Raw genomic sequence first — 24,406 nt, forward strand, 5'->3', positions numbered from 1 at the left:
GGAGTTGTATTCGAATAGTATCCAACAGTATATTGTGTAAACCATTTTGAGAGCATTACGCTAATCAAATGTTACATAAATGCTTTAAATAAATAAAATAAATTGTCATTCTGTTAGCACAAATAGTTTTGCATGATCTGAACTAAACAACTGTTAAGCTTTAATTGCACAAGTGCTTATGCATTTTGCTTTTGCGATCCATTGTGTATAACTCTTGAGCAACTTGCTGAGCAACTGTTTGTGTAAATTATGAACATAAAAATTCAGTGAAGATCTGCTTCTGCTATTTGAATTTGCTGAATGACACTTGGATACTGCCCAGAATGTGGAAGGCATAAGTTCCCCATCTCTCCTACAAAATAAGCCTTCACTATACGTCTATCATCTTGACCAGCATTCTGAATTTCTACTTTTATACATACTGTAGAATATCTGCGAAGGCTGTCAGCAGAGACTTGCATTTGTAGTCAATACCATGTTTGGCACACAGTGACTTCACCAGCGGGGACACCTTCCAGAAATTGTGTCGTGGCATCCTGGGGAAAAGACTGAAAAAAACCCCCCAATTTCAAGATGTCTTGCAGACACCAGATTCCACATGCAATCTCAGAAAGCATGGGGTCTGGTAAAGTTCACATAACTTACATTTGTTAGGTTTGCATGACCCAGCATCCCAATTGTGCACAGCACATGGCAAATGGCAACTGCAATGGACTGCTATATCATGTGAACAGCTCCAATGCCTGGGTTCAGGCAAAATAAACCAAGGTCAAGTACCATAGCGTACTAGCATGGCTGAGTTCACACAACAATGCATGCTTTTACAAACCATACTGAACTTTGATTATGGGTTCTCATTTTGTAAACCCAACCAATGTAAGGTGTGCTTCACATGCTAAGTCCCCCCCCCCCATTGCAGTGTACATAGCAAACATTTTCTTTAATCCATACTTACTGGTGTTCAATCTGGAAATTCAAGTGCCCAGTGAACCAGTCATTGAACAAGGACTGCTCAACATTACATGTTGCCTGGAGCTGAAATGAGCAATGAAGCTAGAATGGAATAGATGTTTTCCAGAATGGTAGCTCTCATTGTCCCTAGTCCTTCCCATAATTATCATAACCATCTAGATAGCAAGCATCAGCCACTTGCCATCCACACGTTTCCAAGAGGCCCTCCCACATCAGCTGTAATGCCCACTCCCATTTCTCACTGCCCTTTTCTCACTGGTACTATTCCTCAGAATCTGGATAGCCCTTGCATTTATTCTGGAGGCTCGATGCTCTGTTGTGGAGTGCATCTGTTATGGGCAACAGGAAAGTCTGGTCATGTTCCTCTACTGAAGTGTGGAGAAATTCTGAGATGGCTCCTTAGGATCAACAACATTGCTTTCGATCTTAATATTTTTGTCCATAGTTTTCAATTTTGTCCACACAAAAGCCATGAAAGACCTTGCTGTAGTTGCAATAATAAAGTTTACTTTCTGATACTGGGTATTTGTGGAGCCTTACACTGCTGAAATGAATAAAATTACACAGATGATAAGGTGACCGTGGATGTTGTTATGCCAGCATTTGAATGAACTCAGCATGCAGAGAGGCTAGTTCACTACTAAAAGCAAGGTTATGTATTCCTTAGTTTGTAAATGATAATCATTTCAAATCTGTTTCCACCCTGCCAAAAGCCCTACTGGCCTGGGACACAGAGCAGCTTAAAACAGCAGAGGTGATGTTAAAAACAAGTTGCAACATTACCTCCTCTCATCCTTGAGCTTCATATAAATGTGCTGCCTGTTCTCTTTCTCACATGTTTTCCCTTTCTGTCCCTTGTGCTTAACTTACCTCCCATCAGGATCCTGATGAAGAGGAGCAGGTTGTTTGGGTTGGGACATGAGGGCCTGCCTATCTCAGTCCGGCAACCATTACCACCCCATGCAGCCCTAGGCAGGCAAGAAAGATGCCCATCCCAGTCCCATCATAATGAAATTTGGCAATGAAGTGTTTTGGTTTGAGTGCCCTCTGGTTGTTCCCTTTTCATGCTTCTTCTAAAATTAGAATGCATAAATTAGCATGAATTCTTGCTACCTTCCAAGCCAAGGTGATTTCATTGAGGTGATTTCATGGCTCAGGTAAATCTTCATTTTCTAGAGTGAGGTCTGCTTTTCTTACAGTTTAAATATGTCAGTTTAAGAAGCATCTGATTTGGTATCCATTTGGCCTGAGTTAACTCCAATATGTTAACACTTGTGAAGATACAAAGTGTACACACTATTGCTAGAGGTAAAATACCTTACCTGAGTGGAGACCCAGTCTAAGTTCTTATCGTAATCTATATTCATAGGTATATGATTCATCTGGGATACCCAGACAAACCATGAGCTTTCCATCATCCTGCACAGTAAACAAAGTAGTCATTTAGCATACAGTTTTAAGCATAAACCACTATCTAATTCTATCAATTGGAAAAAAATATTGCACAGATCTGTGACCAGGCTTCTTTTTTTTAAACATACAAAGTCTACTTGGAATGTGAAACTGTGAAAAGTTTGTGCTAATTCTAAGTTCTTTTCAAAGGTCTGTGAGGTCTAAAAACTCCTGATTCAAATAAAAAGTGGGTTGAACTTTTAAAATTTAGTTATCTGCACATGGATAACACTGAGAGCAAATCTAACACTCCTACAGCAGACAGTAAATCCCCTAATCCTGTATCAGATTCCCAAAGAGAGCCCCTGCAAGCCAACCTTCCTTTAGCTAGGTTCAAAGTTTTCTGCCCTTGCTCAATTCAAAATTGAAAGTGAACCTTCTGCTATTCCCAATTAATTAATTTTCCATGCATTTGAATTTATTACAAGATTGCATTTGGCAGATTGAAGGTTGCAACATCAATTTGTAATACAGGTTTGGATGCAGTACCAACATGATATATATAATTTGTTAGTGATCTCATAAATTTTGTAGGATATGAGCTATAATACAAGGTTTGTCTAACCTTTCTGGAACAGTAACCCTTACCAATTATATTTAAAAGGCAAGAGAGGGAAGAGCATGGGATTTGAAGAGTGAAATGGAACAGCCAGATACAGCTGGTCATGTTGAGACAAGCTGGACAAGATACTGACTATTTAACCAAGTTTGCTTTCAGTGAAACATTTTAGGTTCAGTGATTAACTTTAGCTGAAGTTGAGAGTATACATAACTAAGTACCTGAATGAGAAATAATATAGTAGAAAACTCTTTATTCCCAGTAGGGACCCATACACAAGTAACAACCGGATGAAGTGAGATGCCTGCCAGGCCAAATCCTATGAAAAGGGAAATTAAGACACTGTCAAAAGGAGAGATACATGCAGTAGGGACTCAGTGCATGCTCCTGTTTTTCCTTATGGTCTTTTATATCAGCGGTGCACTAAAAACTTTCCAGATGCTCTTCAGTTAAGTCCTGCCAGTGTGAGTAAATCCTGCTTATTAAAATATTCTGTAAGCACAGAATATTTTCCAAATTTCACAGGGAAATGTCTTCCAAATTTTAGGAAGCAAGCCTTTTAGTCATTTGATACAATTTGGTAATTTGATGTAAGCATTTATCTGCTGTGTCTTTTTATTTGTGATTTCAATCTTTAAACCATTCTGAGAGCTTTTGCTATGAAAGAGTACTGGAAACAAAATGAATACATTTATCTGCAGAAAAGCCAGTTATCAGCAGTCCATTCCATTCTCCCAATATTCCTTCGTGTTTAATGGAAGCCAGTATGGAGATCTCTAGCAGCAGCAAGAGGATGTTTCTCCTCACCTCAACAGTGTTCCTGGGTACATCCCTTTATTTGCCCTCAACTCTGGCTGGCTGCGCCTTTGCCAAGAGGGACTGCAGAGGGTTCTCCCCCACCTCTCTGCCAAGGGTCCTTGCACCATAAATGCCCTGCTCCACACTTCCGCCAAGGGCAGTCACAGGCTTCTTGCCAGGCACCCTCCTCTTTGAGGAATTCTTTGCCCAGGGAGGCCCACTAAATGAGCTCACAGGAAAGCTTTCTGAAGTTATAAGACATGGGGCCCTCAAACTATGGCCCGTGGGACTGATCCGGCCCGCCATGGCCATCCATCCAGCCCACGCAGTCATTCCCCGCCCGCACACGCATTTGCTGTGCAGGCAGGGAGGCGGTGGCTTGCTCACTTGGAGATGGTTTTGGACTCACTGGGAGATCTCCGAGTGAGCCGCCACCACACATGCCCGATGCCGCCTCGCACGCACCCGACAGCACCTCACCAGCCCGTGCCCCCAGGCCCCCCCTCCTCACCAGCCCGCGATGGTCACCGCAGTCTTTCAACTGGCCCCTATTGAAAAAGTTTGAAGACCACTGTTATAAGACCTTTAGAGAGGACTTCATGGCCCCATTTTTAAATGTTTTATAGCAGATGGCCTTACTGCCATGTAGTTTTGGAGCCTCATGTGGTTTTAAATTATAGAACACTGTTGTTTACCTGTATAAGCTGCTTCTGGCAGATGAGAAGCAAGCTATGAACATAACTGAAATGAAATAATTACCCCTTCCTAAAGTACCATTTTAAATATTCTGTCTAAGTCAATGAGTGTCTTTGAAACAGTAGACTAATTCTAGATTCTACAGGTAGAACACCATAATTAAAAGTGAAACCATCAATTCTATTTGATGAAATTTCTAAATTCAAAGCCATTGCCAGAATAACACTCTGATTTTGTCTTATTTTTCATGTGCAACCTTTGAACTGGAATATTTGTTCCTAAAACCCCCAACCCCACCTTTTTTGGAGCAAAGCACATCCTTAGCTCTCATAGCATCCATGGAGATGATCAGCACAAAGGCTTCTGTCTCTTCAATCAGCAATCCTAACAGTGCAAAACTTACCACCCAGAACTTCTTCTTGAAAGCAACATAGAAGGTGTGATAGTGGAAGAAGACTGGAAACAGCAGTGGTGGCATAGCTGATAGAGGCCATAAAAGAAAAAGACATCTTTAGTCACAACATTAATGTACAATTAAAACATAAAAGCAATCTGATGTACTGGGGAGATAAGTGAATGATTGAGATAGACTAGCAAGATATATAGATTGTGACTATCCTGGGGCAGAAGGCAACAGGGCACTGAAAGTGTATTGATTTAATAGCACAATGATGGAATGCCAAGAATTTAGGGAAGCATAAATTACTTTGGTCTCATAAAGTGGTTTAAGGTGCAATCCTCTGCATGTTTAGACAGAGAAAAAGTCCCAGTATTCCCCAACCAGCAAAGAAAAAAATCCTACAAATCCTATTATAGCTGGCTGGGGGAGACTGGAAGTTGTAAGACTTTATTTTATTTTTGAATTTATACACTACTGAATAGCTCTCTAAGGGCTTTCTAATCATGCATAGGATTGCATGTTTAATATCTATTCCCTGCCACTGCACCAGCTGCCCTTCCAATCCGCTGCACCCAGCTCTGGCCCATAAGGGACTTTCAAGGTAACTACTAAAACATACTTCAAATCTAAATACACAATGGAGCAGCTTGATTCCCCAGTGGGGGTGCAAAACTGTTCAGCAAAAACTTAAGGCTGTATTATGTCCTATACAGCAAAGCTTCTGCTACTCACAAAAGTCCCAGTAACTTGTACGAATGTCAGATCCAATATCTGGCCATTGTTCAAGCTGTTGCACAATTCATTGAGTTAATTGCTCTGCTAGCACTTGTGCAACCCTGGTAACTGATTGGCAGCAGGTGTTTGTGCTTTTCCACTAGTGTTATTTGAATGCAACTCTTAAAGGAGCATAAAAGGTGTCTGTCCAAGGTGCAAAGCAGAAGAGAGAGGCACGGCTCTGCCCACCTGCCTGGCACAGGGTGCCACTGCAGCTCTGAAGCCTTGATTGTACTATGGCCAGTTGAAATGGTCCCATGGGAATTCACCATAACCCATGTGAACCTTCTGACTGATAATCTTTCAGGAAGCTAGAGGTACTCACTGAAGGAGAAGTACTTGTGCTGATAGTTATAAGGCATGTACTTTATCTTCTTTGTGCCGAGCTGTAAAAGAAAGGGGAGCCAGTCTTGCATAGGAATGATTATAGAGGCACTTTCTACCATCTCTGTATGAAAACACCTCAGCCATTACACAAACATTTTGCTGTAGAGTAGAGCTCCAGGCATTCTGCACACAGCTACAGTACAAAGTCCTCTAGCAGGGTCTCTCAGGGTCCATTAGAAAATTCTTCCTAGTACAAGCACCATCCCCATCAGGTTTTTGAAGTTAGACACTAGTAGGATCCTTTTTCTCCTGGAGCATCTAGGTAGTTCTGCTTAGGGAGCGTAACAAGGCTGAGAAGGCATCCTTCCCAGGATGCAGCATGCCCTTTGCTGCAGAGGAGCTCTGAGTTATGGCCAGCAACACTCCCCTTATCCACACCATTCATGAGACCATTTCCATGGAAAGCCGAAGCCAAAGGCCCTGAGAATAATGAGAAGCAGCACAATGCAAAGCACAGGAAAAGAAGGTACTGGAGAGGGTATATCATGGACTCTAAAGCACCTTTGTGGTCTCTCTAAGACTTGTTGAATACCTCGCTGCATTGCTCAGACCGCACACCATCTTAATGTGTGTCTAACAAACACAGTCAAATATCCTTCTTTAAGAATCAGCTAAAGGGTTCCAATAAATTTACTTTGGGAATTAAAATAAGTGCAGTGGGGGAGGGGGCATTGGGATTTCCTTCATTTTGAAACTGGAGAGAAGATAGCATTATTTACTTCAGGGGTATGTAAATTGCAGCTCTCTAGATGGCTTGACTGCCATGTTCCCACCCCCGGTTCACTTTAACAAACCAAGATTTACTTCTGTAGGAAAACTACCTATCCATAGCTTTGCAGCACATGAGAAGATCCTGTTTAGAAGGCTTAAGAACATGGGAAGGGACTGTCAAATGTGAAATTTTATCTGACATTACTGAAGCCTGATCCAGTTCCAAACCATAATTATATAAATGGAGGGAATGCCAGAATTTGTTTGAATGGCATCATTTGACATAATATATGTGAAATGCTTGCATGGGATAAAAAAACAATTCCTCATGCTGCATCTGTCCTCTTCCCTTCAGCAACTATAACAATAACCAACTGCACAGTGCCAACATTAGACATTTCCACACTTAGTGCAAAAAGAGGCTTAAAATGACACACTGGCCCCTGCTTGAATGCAACAGGGCAACAAAGAACGGTGGGATGGGCTTCTCAGAAATGCAGGACCTGAAGTATCTGTACTTATCCAATTCACATTTAAAGAATCTAGGTGAATTGGAGACTCATGTCAATGTTTAATATGTGGTTTAAGAAATGTCACAGAACCAAAGGAAATAAATTTGCATCTGTTTTTAAAAGGCATGCAGGCAGCATGGCACTCACCTCCACAGACAGAGACTTTCCCAAAGTAAACAAGAAAGGGTGAATGTCAACATCTGGATCCTTGGAGAAGCAATTGGGCTTTGCATGATGTTGAGAGTGCAAGAGATTCCACCAGCTGGCTGATGCTCCCTGTTGAAAAGATGATCAGAAAATGCCAGATGCTTATCTGAACTATAGATTTAACTTACTTTAGCAGGGGTTCGCAGAAAATCCTAGGAACTCTAGTCCTGCATAGTGGAGCCTGGGTTGTTTAAGAGACTCCTCAGCACCCTTGCATGATTTGTTAGACATGTGCAACCCCTCCAGAGGTTGGACTGCAACTCCCAGAAACACCCACTATTGGCTATGCCAGCTAGGCTGATGAGATCTGTAGTCCCACAAGCTCTGGAGGGCCACGTGCCTCTCCGAGTGGGAAACAGCAGTCTGCAGACCTGATGTGGCCCAGGGCCTCATTCCATCAGGCTCTGAGGTCCTTCTGCATGCTGCAGGGGGTGCACTTTGCTTCTGCTTCCTGGCATGTGTTTTTCCATGAGAAACTGCCCATTGAAAGAGTCTGTGGAAATGTGGGTAGCCCTGATAACCAACTGGCATCACATGAGATGGGACAGGGTCAAGGGAGCATCAAAATGGCCCCATAGAGCCTTGTTCAGCTGGTAAGGTCTGTCAGACTCAGCTTGTGCATGGCCTCAGGGTGAGGGTGGTGGTGCCGCCACACTGGGCAAGCTCACTTTCGGCATCCTTGGGCTCCATGATGCGGTGCACAGGCAAAGGGAGGCATCCTGTGGGCCAGCAGTCCCACACCTGCTTTAGAGGTAGCCATGTCGGTTAAACGTGTAAAAGAAATGGTAACACATATATGCAGAACAATTTGTTTTGCTCGTGCTTCTGCAATTTCCAACATATGTATTATGCACCTTGTCCAACATGGGAGTTTATTTTTCATATCCATCCAGTTCTGTTACTAAGTTCTCAGAAACAAGCACTTACAATAAGATGGCACATCACAAATCTGTGAAGCAGGCGGTTCCATTTTGTCTTCTGGAAGACAGAAAGATGCCCCAAATCATGCTGGAGCCATGAAGCCTGAACCTGGAAGGCAAGGGAGGCAGCTGAGAAAGCTAGCTCAGGCTGATGTACCATGATAGCCATCATTTAGAGTCCCTTCTACAGACTTTAATTCAAAAGATATCATTGTCGTTGCAAGTTAGAGCAGCCACTAGCCATGAATTCCTGAGAGGTACCATACTTTACTTACGAACTGTAAGTGTACTCACAATTCACTGATAAGCAGAAATTCTACAGGAACAGGATGGAGTGAAGTCCATTAACAATGGGAGCAAAACAAAGCAAGCCCTCGTGATAACAGTGACCTCCAGACAGAGAACTGATTTCAGGACCGGATAGCCAGCCAGCACACTTCAGCTGCCTGGCACAGGGTGGCCTTTGGCTTTATTTTGTGAATATGGCAACTTACCTGTGCTATGGTAAGAAGCACCAAAGAAGCAATGAACGGTAATAAAGATGTTCCAAAATAAAAGAGGGTGAGTCCAGCTGCAGCGTCCAGCACCAAGATGTGAAAAAGGAGTGCCAAGAAGAAAGAAGTATTAGGTTTCATGAGTCCCATTTTCTCGACAGTAGTACACAGCGCACGGAAGTCCTTGATAAGCAATTCCTGTGGGGAAATCCAACATCACAGCTGTCTCACAGAGGTGATTTATATAGCCTAGCTTCCCCCAGTCTGTCCCCCTAGTTTTGGACTACAGCTCCAGCTATCTTGATGACTGGCTAGGCAGTCAGGGGCTGATAATATCCAATATCCAAGAATCTGGAGGAAACCCTTTTGTGAAAGGATAATGCAAGAAGGAGCAAGGTGAGTGCCTGGCCAGAGTTTGAGTGTTGGCCTGAGCAACCTGATGTACCAGAGAGCCCAAACTGAGGGCCCCATTCCAATTCAGAGATGCTCTCAGGGGTCACATGCCAGCAGTGGGCGGGGCCAAAGGCAAAAGGAGGTTGGGCTAAAGTACTTTAAATACCTCATATCCAGTGCTACACGCCTATTGCCAATAGCTAAGCCTTCGAAACAACATCTCACCCTTTTAAAATGATAAAAAGCTGTACAAAAGCCTGGAAACCACCAATCATTAGTCTGAAAGTGCAGGGGGCAGGAGAAGGGGGAGTGGTCAACCGAGAAACCCTAGGGGGCCACAGTGGGAATTTGAACCGGAAGATCAGTACCCTTGAGATAAACACTTTTTGGGAGCAAGTCTCCTTGAACTCAGTGGGACTTAGTTCTAACTAGACAGGCATGAGGAGACAGTGCTGTAATTCTCCTCCATACCTCTCCCACTTGTACCTGTCACTGCTGCCACATCCAGGCTCTCTGAGACAACTGAAAGACTTGGCCCTCCACATCCAGCTCTCAAAGGTTTGGGCCTCCACAGCTGCACACACACAGTGGGCCCTTTGAGCAACTAGATTGTTTCAGAAAGCCTGACTGAAAGCCCCTCTACTTCAAAATATCCCCAGAAGCAGACAGCTAACATGTCAGGCAAAAAGCGAGGCTAGACATCCTGTCCTTAGCAAGCCAGCTTACCACAAGTATATCCTGTAAGGTGGCGCCATTACACAGAAATCTGCACTGCGAGGTGCCTAAATATTTGAGTCAGTTCTTAGTGATCTGCTTCATGGATGCAGGAAATGGGGCACTGAGAGGGGAGACCACTTTTATCATGGTATCAGGTGCTTTAGGCCTAGAAAGGTTGCACAGATTCTCCAGGGCCCAGGCAGGGATCTTTCCTAGCCCTTATTTCTCAGAAAGCCTTTCAACTGGTGAACCCAGCAACTCTAGCATGGGAAGCACATGCTCTACCACTGAGGGATACGGTCCTTCCGATTAGTCATGGTCCTTCTTTCATCCCACTACATGGGGCCGCAGGAAGCGGAGGCTTTGCTGGGGGTTACTGCTCCTCATTGGAAGGGGATATTTGTGGCACCACGAGGTTTATTCATATCTCATAGAAGCCAGAAGGTATTCAAAATCATAAGCATGGAGGCTATGGAGCCATGCACTTGGATACCATGCACTTCCTGAGTAGACCTGGATCATGTGAAGGGAGATTGAACCATATTCAGAGGAACATGGTTAACATCTGCATTCAGATATTCCCACTCAACACAGGGAAGTCCCTCTACACCTACAGTTTTGAAGACCTGCATACAGCTGAAAAGACCAAGCAGATCATCAAGCTAGTCCCTACAAAATGAACGAGAAAGTCTAGTGTATTTATGAATTAAATTTCTCCCACCTTTTCAGTACAGAGATTGCTCAAAATAGCTAAAAATAATTTAAATTAAGACATGAAAGGAAATAAATTGCATCACTAAAAAAGAAATCAAAATAGCACCCACCAGTTACAACCTTCTTGAGCAAAGACATCAGCTTTTCAGACAAAAGCCAGGTAGGTAAAAATGTATTTACCTCCCTGCAGAAAGATAACAAAATGGAGCTAGTCTGGTCTCACTTGGCAGGATTTCAATGCTTGGGAGCAGTCACACAGAAGACACTCTCCCTTTCGTTCTCAGAAAGTGTGTGTCTGATCATCATGATACAGAGAGAAGGGCCTTCTTTCTCCACTAGTTCATACCTCACATTCATTTACCAGGAATCTGGACAGACTTACATTTTTGCTGGGCTCAAAACTGGGCTGATCCGGTGCCAATTCCCCAATCAGCAGCGAATTCAAAAATTTCTTCACCAATGGCTTGTTGACGTGGAATGCTGCAAAGGCATCCTGCAAATTCACATGGGGGCAGGGAAGAAAGAAGTGGGCCATCATATACCAGAGACTCTTGAGTGGATGATGATGATGATGATGATGATGATGATGTTAAATTTCTGTACCACCACTTATTCATAAAAGGCTGTCAGGGTGGTTTACAAAATACAGTAATGCAAGATACACTAAAATACAATATAAACAAGGCACAAGAAATTCAAAGCAAAACAAAATTAAATCAGCTACATGCACAGCAATTTACAAAATGTATAGTTTCTAAAACAATAGCAGCAATGCAATGGCATTAAAATTAAACCAATTCATTATCACTATGTAGCCTGCGACTACAGACCACCCACCCAACTGGCCTACAGCCAGAATCTCAGGCACCAAACAGGCCCTGGCAGCTGCTGCCATGAAGACTGTGAAGAAAGACAAGTCCCCACTCCCACCCGTGGCTCTTTCCTGCTCCCAGTCTCTCTGGGAATGCTCCTCGTGAAGGACATTTGGATTTACAGAAATGCAGAATGAGCAGATAACACACAGTTTGCAGGATAACTGGCAGTACCAGGACAGCAAAGGCTTCAGTCATACAAGAGTATCGCAAAGCATAGAAAATATTTCTTCTGTTTGGAACTCAAAATGATGACGTTGGAAGAAAAAGGTTTTCCAGAACAGCCTTCCCCAGCCAGATGCCCTCCAGATGTGTTGGACGGTAACTCATGTCATTCCCAGCCAGCATGGCCGGGCATGCAGAGAATTGCTGTTTGATGTACCTGGAGGGCACCAGGTTGGGGAAGGCTGTTCTGGAAGCAGCTGTGCTGAACTGGAAACAAATTCTTGATAATTTGTTGCCAATAGGTCATGGCTTGTTTATGTGACATATCCCAAAATAGGGAGATTTGGAAAAGGGATTGCACCCACTGTCTTAACTCTACCTCAGCCCAATTCATAATGGTTGTTTGTACACATGTTTGTTGTACACATTCTTATATACGCCTTAAGATATTTGAAATTGCAAGCATGGAGAGGCTATGCAGCCATGATACCATCCTGTCCCTTGCAACTTTGTCTTAATGCATGGATAAAGATTGCCGCTGTGATTCTAATTGTCCATTTGTTAATCTCCCCGGGTATGTTTGTTGTGTGATCTGCGTGTGACCAAGGAAAGGGTGGGGCCTGGAGGATTTTGTACCCATTGGGCTTGGCCAAGGAAAGTGCAGAGAGCAGCAGGGACTCCACAGGAGATTTCTTAATACGTGGGACTTCCCACCCCCAAATCTTTTTCCACTTCCTGTTCACTGCAAGCATTCCAGTTGAAAATTCCAGTTAATATAACATTTAAATCACATTGAGTGCCCCTTAATTTCCCCCTTCAAAAACTGCAGGTTAAATAGTTCTGTTAAACTGGGACAACACATTGATATAGAGGGTTTGCTTTGTTTACTCAATATCATTAAAATAAGCAGGCTAAGAATCTGTCCAGGGCAGAAGTGGGCAATTTGAGGCCCTCCAGATATTTTGGTCAATGGTTCCTATCATCTCTGACTAACATAATGTCATGACAAAATGAGCAAAGGTTCTGCCATAATATGGCTGCTGAAAGCCAGGCTCTATAGTAACAGTTTTAGGCCTAAGGTTTGATCCAGGATCTGATCAGGAAACCATGTTGCAGGTCTTGCTTCCAACCCACACCTTCAATGTCCTGACATTCTTCCTTTGAAGGCATACCTTAGACATGCTAATGTTTTCCTTTCCTCAAGTTCTTCCTTTGGTTACCTTCCTTTTAATCTCATTGAACCCTATTGTTTAGCTTCAGCAAACTGATCTCCCCTCCTCCAACCTGAGTATGTAACTGAAATAGGCTATAAAATCATTCTGTACAGGTGCCATTTTTGTAGTCCCTTGGGGGCCTACCTACATGCTGCATATATTTCCTGTATGTCTGAATAAACTATAGATGTTCTCTTGATTGTACATCCCCAGTGGATCCTCTCTGGTTTTTCTTGTCCATAGCTAAAGGTCAGGATGATGGCATGCCCGCCCGGGTATCTGGTTCAGCACTGTTCGCGCCCAGAGGGGAGGGGAGGGGGGGTCGCTTTGGTTTACCGAGCCTCCATCTCCCTCACAGGACTTCCGGTCCCCTCAAGGCCGGGGCTGGAGTGCCTCTACTTGGTGTTGGGCGACCGAGACAGACTGGGGATTCTGTTGGTGTACCGTGCACCCTTCTGCCCAACAGTCTCCCTGCCTGAGCTGACAGAGATCGTCTCGGACCTGGTGTTGAGGACCCCCAGGATGTTGGTCCTGGGGGACTTCAATCTCCATGCCGAGACTGATCTGACCGGGGCGGCTCAGGACTTCATGGTCTCCATGGCGGCCATGGGGCTGTCTCAACATGTCATCGGCCTGACCCATGAACGTGGACACACCCTGGACCTGGTTTTCTCGACGGGACAGAAAGAGGGTGGTCTGAGGGTGAGGAATTTATGCTTGACTCCCCTGTCATGGTCAGATCACTTCCTGGTGAGGTTTGTGCTCGAGAGCGACTTCTCCCTCTGTAAGGGTGCGGACCCGATTGTGTGGGTCCGCCCCCGGAGCCGGATGGATCCGGAAGGATTCCTGAAGGCCCTGGGGGAGTTTCCGGCTGACAAGATGGGTGCTCCTGTCGAGGCTCTGGTCGAACTGTGGAATGGGGAGATGACCAGGGCTGTAGACACAATCGCTCCTAAGCGCCCTCTCCCACCGGGCAGAGCCCGCTCTTCCCCTTGGTATACCCCTGAATTGAGGGCGATGAAGCAGGTTGGGAGACGGCTAGAGCGTAGGTGGAGGAAATCACGTGATGAATCTGACCGAACACACTTGAGAGCCCACTATCGGGCCTATGCTGTGGCGGTGAGGGCGGCGAAAAAGAGATATTTTTCTGCTTCCATTGCCTCCTCACAATGCCGTCCGGCGGAGCTTTTTCGAGTGGTGCATGGCCTGGTTTGTCCAGGTCCGAAAGAAGACCTGATTCCACCCTCAAAGGCCCGCTGTGACGACTTTGCCAGGCATTTCAGGGAGAAAATCGCTCAGATTCGTCACGAGCTGGATTCCACTGTTGATACAGAGGCTTTAAGGGAGACGCCAATGCCGCCGTCTGGTCCAGAATTATTGGATGACTTTCAGTTATTGCGGCCCGATGATGTGGACAAGGTGCTTGGACGAGTACGTCCCACCACTTGCTTATTGGACCCTTGCCCGTCTTGGTTAATAAATAATTCCAAGCACGGGATTGGGACCTGGATTTTGGAAGTAACGCCTCTCTGAGGGAGGGTCGGGTGCCTGCCCCTTTAAAGGAGGCGGTAGTCCGACCGGTCCTGAAGAAGGCGTCACTGGATCCAGAGATGGCCACTAATTATAGACCAGTGGCCAACATCCCGTTTCTGGGCAAGGTGTTAGAGCGAGTGGTGGCGGGACAACTCCAAGCACTCTTGGATGAAACTGATTATCTGGACCCATTTCAGTCCGGCTTCAGACCCGGGTACGGTACTGAATCTGCCTTGGTCGCCCTGTATGATGACCTGTGCAGGGAGAAAGACAGGGGGAGTGCGTCCCTGTTGGTTTTCCTGGACCTCTCAGCGGCTTTCGATACCATCGACCATGGTTTCCTTCTGGACAGGCTTGCGGGATTGGGGGTTGGAGGCACTGCTTTGCAGTGGTTCCGCTCCTATCTCGATGGCCGGTTCCAGAAGGTGGTGTTGGGGGACTATGGCTCTGCGCCATGGCAGCTATGCCATGGAGTGCCGCAGGGGTCCATTCTGTCCCCATTGCTGTTCAACATTTACATGAAACCGCTGGGAGAGGTCATCAGGAGGTGTGGGCTGCGGAACCATCAGTACGCTGATGATACCCAGCTCTACCTCTCGTTTTCCACCAATCCAGGTGAGGCAGTGGCTGTACTGAACCGGTGCCTGGCCGAGGTAATGGGCTGGATGAGGGCCAATAAACTGAAGCTCAATCCAGACAAGACGGAGGTCCTGTTGGTTGGTGGTTCTGGCTTTGGAGAGGGTGAACTGAACCTTGTTCTGAATGGGGTTGCACTCCCTCTTAGGGACAAGGTTCGCAGCTTGGGAGTGCTCCTCGACCCGGAGCTTTCACTAGAAGCTCAGGTGACCGCAGTGGCGAGGAGCGCTTTCCTCCAGCTTCGGCTGATCCACCAGCTGCGCCCCTATCTGGAGTATGACTGCCTCGCGACAGTGACACATGCATTGGTGACTTCCCGTCTCGACTTCTGTAATGCGCTCTACGTGGGGCTACCCTTGAAGACGGTCCGGATACTTCAACTGGTTCAAAACAGAGCTGCCAGGCTGCTGACGGGGACTGGGCGTTGTGTTCACATGACTCCAGTTCTCCGTCAGCTTCACTGGCTTCCCATTGAAGTCCGGGCCCAATTCAAGGTGTTGGTGATAACCTATAAAGCCCTAAACGGCTTGGGTCCTGGTTACCTGAAGGAGCGCTTGCATCCATATATGCCCAGCCGCCCCTTGAGATCGGCGGGGAAGGCCCTTCTCCGGGAACCCTCCATGAAAGAAATTAGGAGGGTGGGTACTCGGAGGAGGGCTTTCTCTGCGGTGGCGCCTAAGTTATGGAACGCGCTCCCCAGAGAGGTCCGCCTGGCGCCGTTGTTATTTGTTTTTCGGCGCCAGGCGAAGACCTTTTTATTCAAGCGGCATTTTAACTGTTAACATTATTGGTTTTATCTGGCCAGGGCGGCTTATTTTATACTGTGCTGCTGTATTTTAATTTTATATTTATATTTTAATTTATATTATAATTATTTTAATTTATATTATAATTATTTTAATTTATTGATGTGAACCGCCCCGAGGCTTCGGCGAATGGGGCGGCATAAAAATGTTTTACTAAATAAATAAATCAGCGGGACAAAATACTACCTGCTGCAAGGTATCAGGCACAAACCAATAATTTTTCTAGGCAAATGACCCTATGCCAATTAAGTTAATCAGCATTTGAATTCCACCCCCATGAAACTTTTCTATGTCATCTGTTTGATGTTAAAATGTCATCCTCAATGTCTGGTAGAAATAGTTCCATGAAAAAGTAGTTCATAACAGGGAACATTTAATTACCCAATTAAATGTTCATGAAGTTCATGAATTAGAAATGTCAGTAAATCTCTTGTCTAGAACTAATTTTTATCCAAGCTTTCGCACAATACAATTTTTTCCACAGTTTGTCTCAAATTCCTTTTGGGCTCTATTCTTGTCACTGGAATTTTAGTTCTGTTTTTAAACATTTGTCAGAGAGGTCAAATGGCAATATTGCCCAGTAGCCCATTTTTCCTCCCAGCACAAATCGAAAATATATTTCAGGATGTTTCCTTTTAGTGGTGCTGATACTAGTCTTCATCCTCATTTCCTACCCTGACTAATGATCTTGCTCTGAAGAACAAGTTTCCCATGGTATTTCCAAACTACCTTGTTCCTTCCCTTCAGTTGAACAATCTGCTCTGTAAATGCTCATTAGCCACACTCAGATAATATCAGACATTCACACCCTTGCCCAATAACAGCCGCTGTATCTCACTGAATTAATAACCCTACAGCAATCCTAAAGGAATTATTGATCTAAGTAAACTTGCCAGTGCACCTGCCAATAAGGGGGGGCAGCAGGAAATTGCAGCAATTAAATTTCTCATGCTTAGGTTGCCTTGCTTTAAGTTCGTTCTCTCTCTCTCTCTCTCTCTCTCTCTCTCTCACACACACACACACACACACACACACAAATAAATTGGGAACAGAGCCAAAGGTGTGGTGTTGGGACCACTCCTGTCTTGTGACCACTCCTGTCTGAGCTTCTTTCTGTTTTCCTGACTGCAAACTGGAATCTGTGTACAAGAGCTTTTTAAAGGCTTGTTTAATTATGATTACTTATCTCACATAAGATAAAATGCCACATGTAGTGTTAAGGCAAGTCAAAGTGAGAGAGAAATAAACAGTTGTGATATGAATAGTAGAAAGTGATAGCAATAGGTAGAAACTTACCCAAATTAATATACACACACAAACCCCACATATACACACACCAGATCTGCACTGGCTCCAGTTACAGCTGTCAGGCAAGTAGCTTTGAGAAAGGCCTGCTGGGGAAGGCAAGCAGATAGGGAGCCATATAAAGCAGGATCACACCAAGGGTCTATTTAGACCAGCCTTCTGTCCACCCAGTGGCTTACCAAAGGCCCAGAGGATCCCACAGGAAGGCCACGAGTGCAACAGCATCCTCCTGCCCCAGCTCTCCAGCAACTGGTGTGCACAGCCATGTGATGCTGCCTTTGATACTGGCACACCGTCATCACAGTGACCAGCCATCTTCCCCATGAATTTGTCCAAGCCCCTCTGAGGGCCATTCCAGTTGGTGGCCACCACAACACCTTGTGGAAGTGGATTCCATATTTTAACTCTGTGCTGTGTGAAGAAATCCTCTCTATGATCTGTTCTGAATTGCCCACCAAACAACTTCATGGGATGACCCAGGTTCTAGTATTATGGGAACATTTATCCCTTTCCATTTTCTCTACACCATGCATAATTCCATACACCTCTGTCATGTATCTCCTTACAATTTTTTCCCTAAAGTTAAGCAATCACAGCTGTTGTAACCTTTCCTTACAGAGGACTTCTTCCAACTGTTTTAGTTGCCCCTTTTTACCCCTTTTCCAGTTCCACAATATCCCTTTCTAGGTGTGGTGGCTAGATTGATCGATTGATCTATCAATCTATCTATCTATCAATCTATCTATCTAAAGTTTTTATATGCTGTCCCATTACTAAAAGTCTCTGGACAGCTTACAAATACACATACCATATATAGTATTGTATGTGCAATCACAACATAGACTCGTATAAGGGCAGTATGATACTGGCACTTTCTTTTTCCTAATTATGCCTCACACGATGTCTGCATTCTTCATAGGAGCTGCACACTGGGTTGACATTGGCATTGAGCTGTCCACCACAGCCCCAAGCTCTGTTTCTTGGTCAAACACCTCTAACACACACCTCATCAGCATAGTTGAAGGTGGGGTTTCCCCCTCCCTCAAACATGAATTTTCTTACCCTGATTTGTATTTGTCATTTTTATGTACATTCTCCTGGTTTGGAGAGCTGTTTTTGGAGCTCCTCACAATCCTTTGCGATTTCAACCAATCTAAATAATTTTTGTCATCAGCAAACTTAGCCACTTCACTGTTCACTCATATTTCAGAAAATTTATGAACAAGGTGAAAAGCATAAACAATTTGAAATATTCCTGTGGGACCCCACTGTTCACACTGGGAGAAAGTATCATTTAATCCTACTCTCTGCATTGTGTTCTTTAACCAGTTGCTGCTCCATAAGAGGACTTCCCTTCTTATTTCATGACTGCCAAGTTTGCTCAGGAGCCTTTTGTGAGGGACTTTGTCAAAAGCCTTTTGAAAGTCCGAGTAAATTATGTCAACCAGATTACGCCATCTCCAAATTTCTTGACACTCTTAAATAACTCTAAACGGTTCTTTGAAACAGGTCTTACCCTGCAGAAGCCATACTGATTCTATTTCAGCAGGGCTTGTCACTCTATGTGCTTACTGATTCAACCAATTTACCCAGAAGAGATGTTAAGCTAACTGGTCTGTAATTGCCTGGATCTTCTCTAGTTCCATTCTTAAAAAGTAGCGTTATATTGGCCATTTTCCAGTTCTCCAAAATGGAGGCTGTTCTTAGGGACGTTTTACATATTTTCATAATAAGGTTAGCAATTTCATGCTCAAGTTTATTTATGTATTTATAAGATTCATTTATATACATATAAATGAATTTATCAACATAAATATATTTATATGTCATGCTGCATGGTTCCATCCTATCCCCCATGCTTTTTAAAATCTACAGGAAACCACTGGCAGATGTCATCTGGGGGTTTGGGCTGAAGTGCCACCAGTATGCTGATGACATTCAGCTCTACCTCTTCTTCACATCTAATGCAGGTGAGGCAGTGGCAACTCTGGTCCAGTGTCTGTGTGGTGATAGACTAGATGAGGGCTAATAACAAGATGGGGGTACTACTGGTAGTTGGAGCCTCAGTCCAGGGGAAGGATATCTACCCTGTCCTGGATGGGGTTGCACTTCCCCTAAAGGATAGAGGGCTGAGCTTGGGGTTGCTCCTGGATCCAGAATTGCCCTGTTCCGGGTGGCTTTTGGTGCCAGGAACACCTTCTATCAACTTCAGCTGATATACCAACTACGTCCCTATCAGCATGAGCAGAACCTCGCAATGGTAATCTATGCTCTTGTAACCTCGTGTTTGGACTACTGTAATGTACACTACTGTAATGTACTCTACATGAGACTGACCTTGAAAACAGTCCAGAAATTTCAGTTGGTACAATTGAAGGGCAACTTATCTGTTGACAAGGATTGGCAGACATGAACATATAAGCCCTGTGCTCTATCATCTGCACTGGTTACCAGCTGAAGTCCAGGCTCACTTTAAGATGCTCACACTGACATTTAAAGCCCTAAAAGGCTTAGGTTCTGGACAGTTAAACAAATGTCTCCTCCCGTATACACCTACCCAGAATCTAAGATAATCTAAGACGGACCTTTTTGGCTGTGGTGCCCTGACTGTGGAACCAGCTTTCCAGGGAGGTGGGCCTGGCACTGACTTCAGTATACATTTTGGTGCCAGGTCAAACCCTTTTTATTTACCTGATATTTTAAATGTTACATATGAATACTCAATTTTATATTGGTTTTTATTTATTGATATTGTCATTGGTATACTGTGGATTGGTAGTAATTTTGATGTTATGTATTAATAAATAAATTAATTAACTGTTCATTGTGATGTTTGAATATAGCTGGTCATATGCATGTCTTATTGACATCAAAGTTATGTATTGATATGTCATGTTTTTAAATGGTTTTTATTTTGTTGGACACAGTTCTGAGAGCTTTTTGCTAAATGAACAGTACATAAAATCTTTAAATACAATAAATAAATAAATATAGCACCCAATAGCTAGGATAGAAACCATCTGGATATGGTGATATATTAGTTTTCAGTTTGTCAATAAGGTTCAGTACTTCATCTCCTGTCACCACTATCTGCTTGGTTTTTGAAGCACTGCTCCTGAGAACATCAGCTCATGTACATGCAGTCCTATATGCTCTGCAGTGGAGACAAATTATAAAAATTTATTCAGCTTCTTCATGGCTTCCTTAATGTCTTTTAGTATTCCTTTAACTTCATTATTAACCAGTGGTCCAACTGCCTCTCCAACTGGTTTCTTATTTCTTGCTGAGTCTAAAGTTGCCAACAATAAAGTCCTCAAAACACTTTTTTGCATCTCTTTTTTGTCCATTTTTGCTCCCCTTTGTTTTTCTTATTTCAACAAGACTTCCATTTTTTGAAGGAAGTGTTTTTTATCCCTAGTAACTTCAATGATGCTGCTCACCAACCATTCTGGTGAGCTTTTGGACTTCATGCTACGTACCTTTCCTAATTTGTAGCATACATAGTATCTGATCTTCTATTATTGTGAATCTGAGTAACTGTCAAACATTTTGGAGGGATTTAACACACCTGACTTCCTTTCAACTTCCTTTTAACAGTTCCTTCATTTTAAAGAATTTTCCTCTTTTAAAGTCAAAAGTGATTGTGTTGGACAATCTGGGCTATCTTTCACTTCAATGTAGATTTAATCTAATTGTATGTTGGTCCCTGTCTCCAACTGGTCCAACAGCATTTACATCTCACACTAGGTCTTGGGCTACTTCGCCACAGGAACAAGATTGCCTCCCTGTTCTGTTAGTTCCTTGGCCAGGAGTTTTAGGGTACAGGTATTTGGGACACTGACCTAAATTTAACCTTTGTCAGAACTGAAACAGCAGGCACATCAACTGAAGCGGTGAAATTCAGGCAGAGACTTGCATATTAATGTCTGTCACCTTTCACATCCTTGCATTTTTCAAATTGTGGTTTGACTGCATGCCTATTTATATCCAAATGTTTGCTTCATCAGTTGGCACAATCCTATGACCTCCTGATACCATCTGGGAAGTCCTATTTTTCCTTGGTGCCTCAGTGCCAAGACCTTACAATCTCAGAACTGGGACGCGGAATGCCAAGTGCCTGCCCCCATCCCCAGGTTGTACGTAGGCCTCAGGTGGCAAAAAAGGGGTTTGCCAGGGAGCAAGGAGGGGAGGAGGCTGGGGTTACCCTGGGATTATGCCGATCCCAATTCCTTGGTGCTAAATCTGGATGACACAAAACAACACCTAGATAAAATGTGGAGCACAATGCAGGCCAGTTTCCAACTGGCTGCTTGGCCTCTGAGTCCAAAGGCTTCTCAGTATCCACTGTGGGGGTGACAGGACTACACCCGAAGTGTGGGGTGCTACTCAGGCAAGCAGCCCATCTGTGTCATTATGGTGTTTGACAATGTTTACTGGTGAGCTGTATGAAGTGGAAGGTGGAGAAACAGCTGGGAATCTGCCTCTGCCTGAAAGAAAGAATTGAAAGAATCCTGCTCATGGCAGTGCATAGTACCATCCAGAGCACAGAAAACAATAACCCATTTCTTTTATGTTGGGACAAAGAATTAGGAAATCATCTTTTTTCTAGAAAGAGCTTTTGCTGGCACTATTCAGTTATTCGTGTTTTCTTTCAATTTTTTCTACCACAACTCAGAGTGATGCTGGGTAGTGGCTGATTTGTTTGGTTTTGTTGTTCAATTAGGGACATTTATTCACCAAAAATCTGAAATTCCATACTGGTGATCTTGCTATCTTAAATAGCAATGGCATCATCCACAAACACAATGAAATTTCCATAATTATCTAAAATCGGAGATCTGCCACTGACAAGATGTACAGATCTACTCCTTGAAAGTACTGCAATGTTTCCAGAGAAGGTTTTTATTGTGGTTTAGTTTGCACTATGCATACATCTTCAGGGGATAGGTCAGCTGTGGTTGTCTTCTGTCTATAACCCTTTCATGTTTTCCCTCTTCTTTTCTAGCCTTTTCCTCTCCACAGAAATCCATTAAGGAGAAAAGAACTGTGTACAGTGTCTTTTGCCTGAGAGTACTAGGAGCCCTCTGCCTGGAAGCACCTTTGATCTATTCCTCCATAGTTCTGGTTCCAAACCAGTAGCTGTGAGGGATCTTGACTTCCTTTTTGCTACTAAGATCTTTGGTAGAGTTTCTTTGCTTTGGAGTTCCAGTGTAAACTTTTGAAAATAGATACCATCTGGAGCAAGGAAAATCCCCTGACACAATTAATTGTGTTGACGTGCCAGGGAACTCCTGTCATTAATTCTGGTGATCATTTCTTTCTTCCTGGAGTGATTCAGCACTCATCAAGTGATGAAAATGTTAATTCAGCACCTACTTTTTCAATTGCTGATACGATGCTCAGGACAATGAAGAACACCAAGCATCCTCCTATTGACAGTGATGCTTTGCATTGCAATATTAACTGGAAATGCTTCAATGGCATCACAAGCCCATTTGTTGCAACATACACAACAGGCTGTGATTAAGTAGGCTTGGGTCTACTGTAAGTTCCCTCACCCTAGAAAAGTACCCACTTGGAGGATTCAGAAATGGTGTCTGCTCTAATACAGTCAGTCAGATTCAACAGTCTAGCCCAGGGGTCGGCAACCCGCGGCTCCAGAGCTGCACATGGCTCTTGAACCCCTCTGCTGCAGTTCCGTGCTCAAAACACGTGCCGGCACAGCCGCTGATCTGCTCCAAGCTCCACTCAGGAACACAGCACTAGCTAGTTAAGTAAATCGCTACATTCCTCTGCTAAACAAGCTTCTTGCAGGCTCTCATGTTACACTAAACACTGCTGAAAAGATTCCCTTTGTCCCAATGTAATATCCTTCATCTGAATGTTAAAAGCTGTTCTTGGGATCTATCACAGTTCACAGCACTTGATTGTTTATCTGCTAATCAGTCACTAAACACACCTATATCTCTGGCAGGCCAGAGCTGCCCCCCCCCCCAAGTTTAATGGTATGTGGGTAGATTTATTTGCTTTTACTGCTGAGGAACTTATGGGGTTTGCTGTTTAATGCATGCAGCCCTTTAGCACTGACTTTGACTCTTCAGGAAGCTGTTCTCCTATTCAAAATATATGAAAGGAGTCTTACTAGTTTATAATGTAAGATTAAAAATAACAGTTTTTAGTGACTGAACAAGAGCTGCAGCTAAATCATAATGAAGATATGCATAGCATTAAGGTAAAAAACGATATATGCAGTGTCATCTTCATTTTAGATGTCAAAAGCATTTTGCGGCTCCCGGTGTTTTCTTTTGTGTGGGAAACGGGTCCGAATGGCTCTTCGAGTGTTAAAGGCTGCCGCCCCCTGGTCTAAAATCATATGCATTATTCCCCAGCTGCTGTTCTTTATTCCACCCATGATGGGATTCTATTCTGTTCAGTCACAAAGTCATGCCCAACCCACGGACATTTCTCCAGGCTCTCCTGTCTTCCACCATCCCCCGTAGTCCTCCCAAGCCCACACCCAGTGACCCTGTCTAGCTATCTCAACCTCTCCCATCACTGTCTCCTGTTGCCTTCAATTGTTCCCAGCATTAGGCTCTTCTCCAGTGAGCCCTTCCTTCTCATTAGGTGGCCAAAATAGTTGAGTTTCATCTTCAGTATCTGGCCTTCTAAAGAGCAGTCAGGTGATGGGATTATTGATCCTCAAAACAAGTTCTGCAGGGCTGCTCCCCACAGTTGCACACAAGACTGGGAGCTTTGGATATGCCATAACTTTTATAAGATGTTCAGAGCTTTTTGTGAGGGTCAGAATTTGACAGTCGGATCCGACAGTCTGGAATTATGTACACTGTTCCCCATTAGATGCTGCCAGTTTCATTCATGTGCCTTATGACTGGCTCCAGAGAGGGAATTTGAAGGAGCTGCATATAAGGCTTGGAGATTCCACCATGTATAGCTAGGATGCCAGTTTTTTTGATACAGATCCTTGGATTATTACCAGAAATAGCCTGCTGCTGGGGACAAAGAAGGCGGAGCCCTGCCTATAACTTCCTACTTCACTTATTGATCTTTTCCAGCCCCCCAAACAGTCCAGATCTGAAGGATGCTGTGCAACACTGGCAAGAGCACATTCCCTTTTCTCCCTTGTTCTTCTTCATGTCAGGAAGAACAAT

At 44.0% G+C, this 24,406-nt stretch overlaps 1 protein-coding gene across 1 annotated transcript in view; it reads right to left on the reverse strand.

The window, feature by feature from the left end:
• The window catches only part of LOC123021347 (acyl-CoA (8-3)-desaturase-like), a 30,248-nt gene that overhangs the window by 323 nt on the left and 5,519 nt on the right, over nucleotides 1-24,406 (reverse strand). Inside the window, exons 2-11 of the mRNA XM_044426050.1 lie at nucleotides 11,089-11,199; nucleotides 8,883-9,080; nucleotides 8,396-8,497; nucleotides 7,409-7,537; nucleotides 5,977-6,037; nucleotides 4,881-4,957; nucleotides 3,205-3,302; nucleotides 2,295-2,391; nucleotides 956-1,035; nucleotides 423-548 (exon numbers count right to left, since the gene is read on the reverse strand). Of these exons, the coding sequence (XP_044281985.1) occupies nucleotides 423-548; nucleotides 956-1,035; nucleotides 2,295-2,391; nucleotides 3,205-3,302; nucleotides 4,881-4,957; nucleotides 5,977-6,037; nucleotides 7,409-7,537; nucleotides 8,396-8,497; nucleotides 8,883-9,080; nucleotides 11,089-11,199 (1,079 nt within the window). The remainder of the gene's footprint in view (nucleotides 1-422; nucleotides 549-955; nucleotides 1,036-2,294; nucleotides 2,392-3,204; nucleotides 3,303-4,880; nucleotides 4,958-5,976; nucleotides 6,038-7,408; nucleotides 7,538-8,395; nucleotides 8,498-8,882; nucleotides 9,081-11,088; nucleotides 11,200-24,406) is intronic.

This window comes from Varanus komodoensis, unplaced genomic scaffold, assembly GCF_004798865.1.
Source record: "Varanus komodoensis strain SLA01 unplaced genomic scaffold, ASM479886v1 scaffold16, whole genome shotgun sequence".
NCBI lineage: Eukaryota > Metazoa > Chordata > Lepidosauria > Squamata > Varanidae > Varanus > Varanus komodoensis.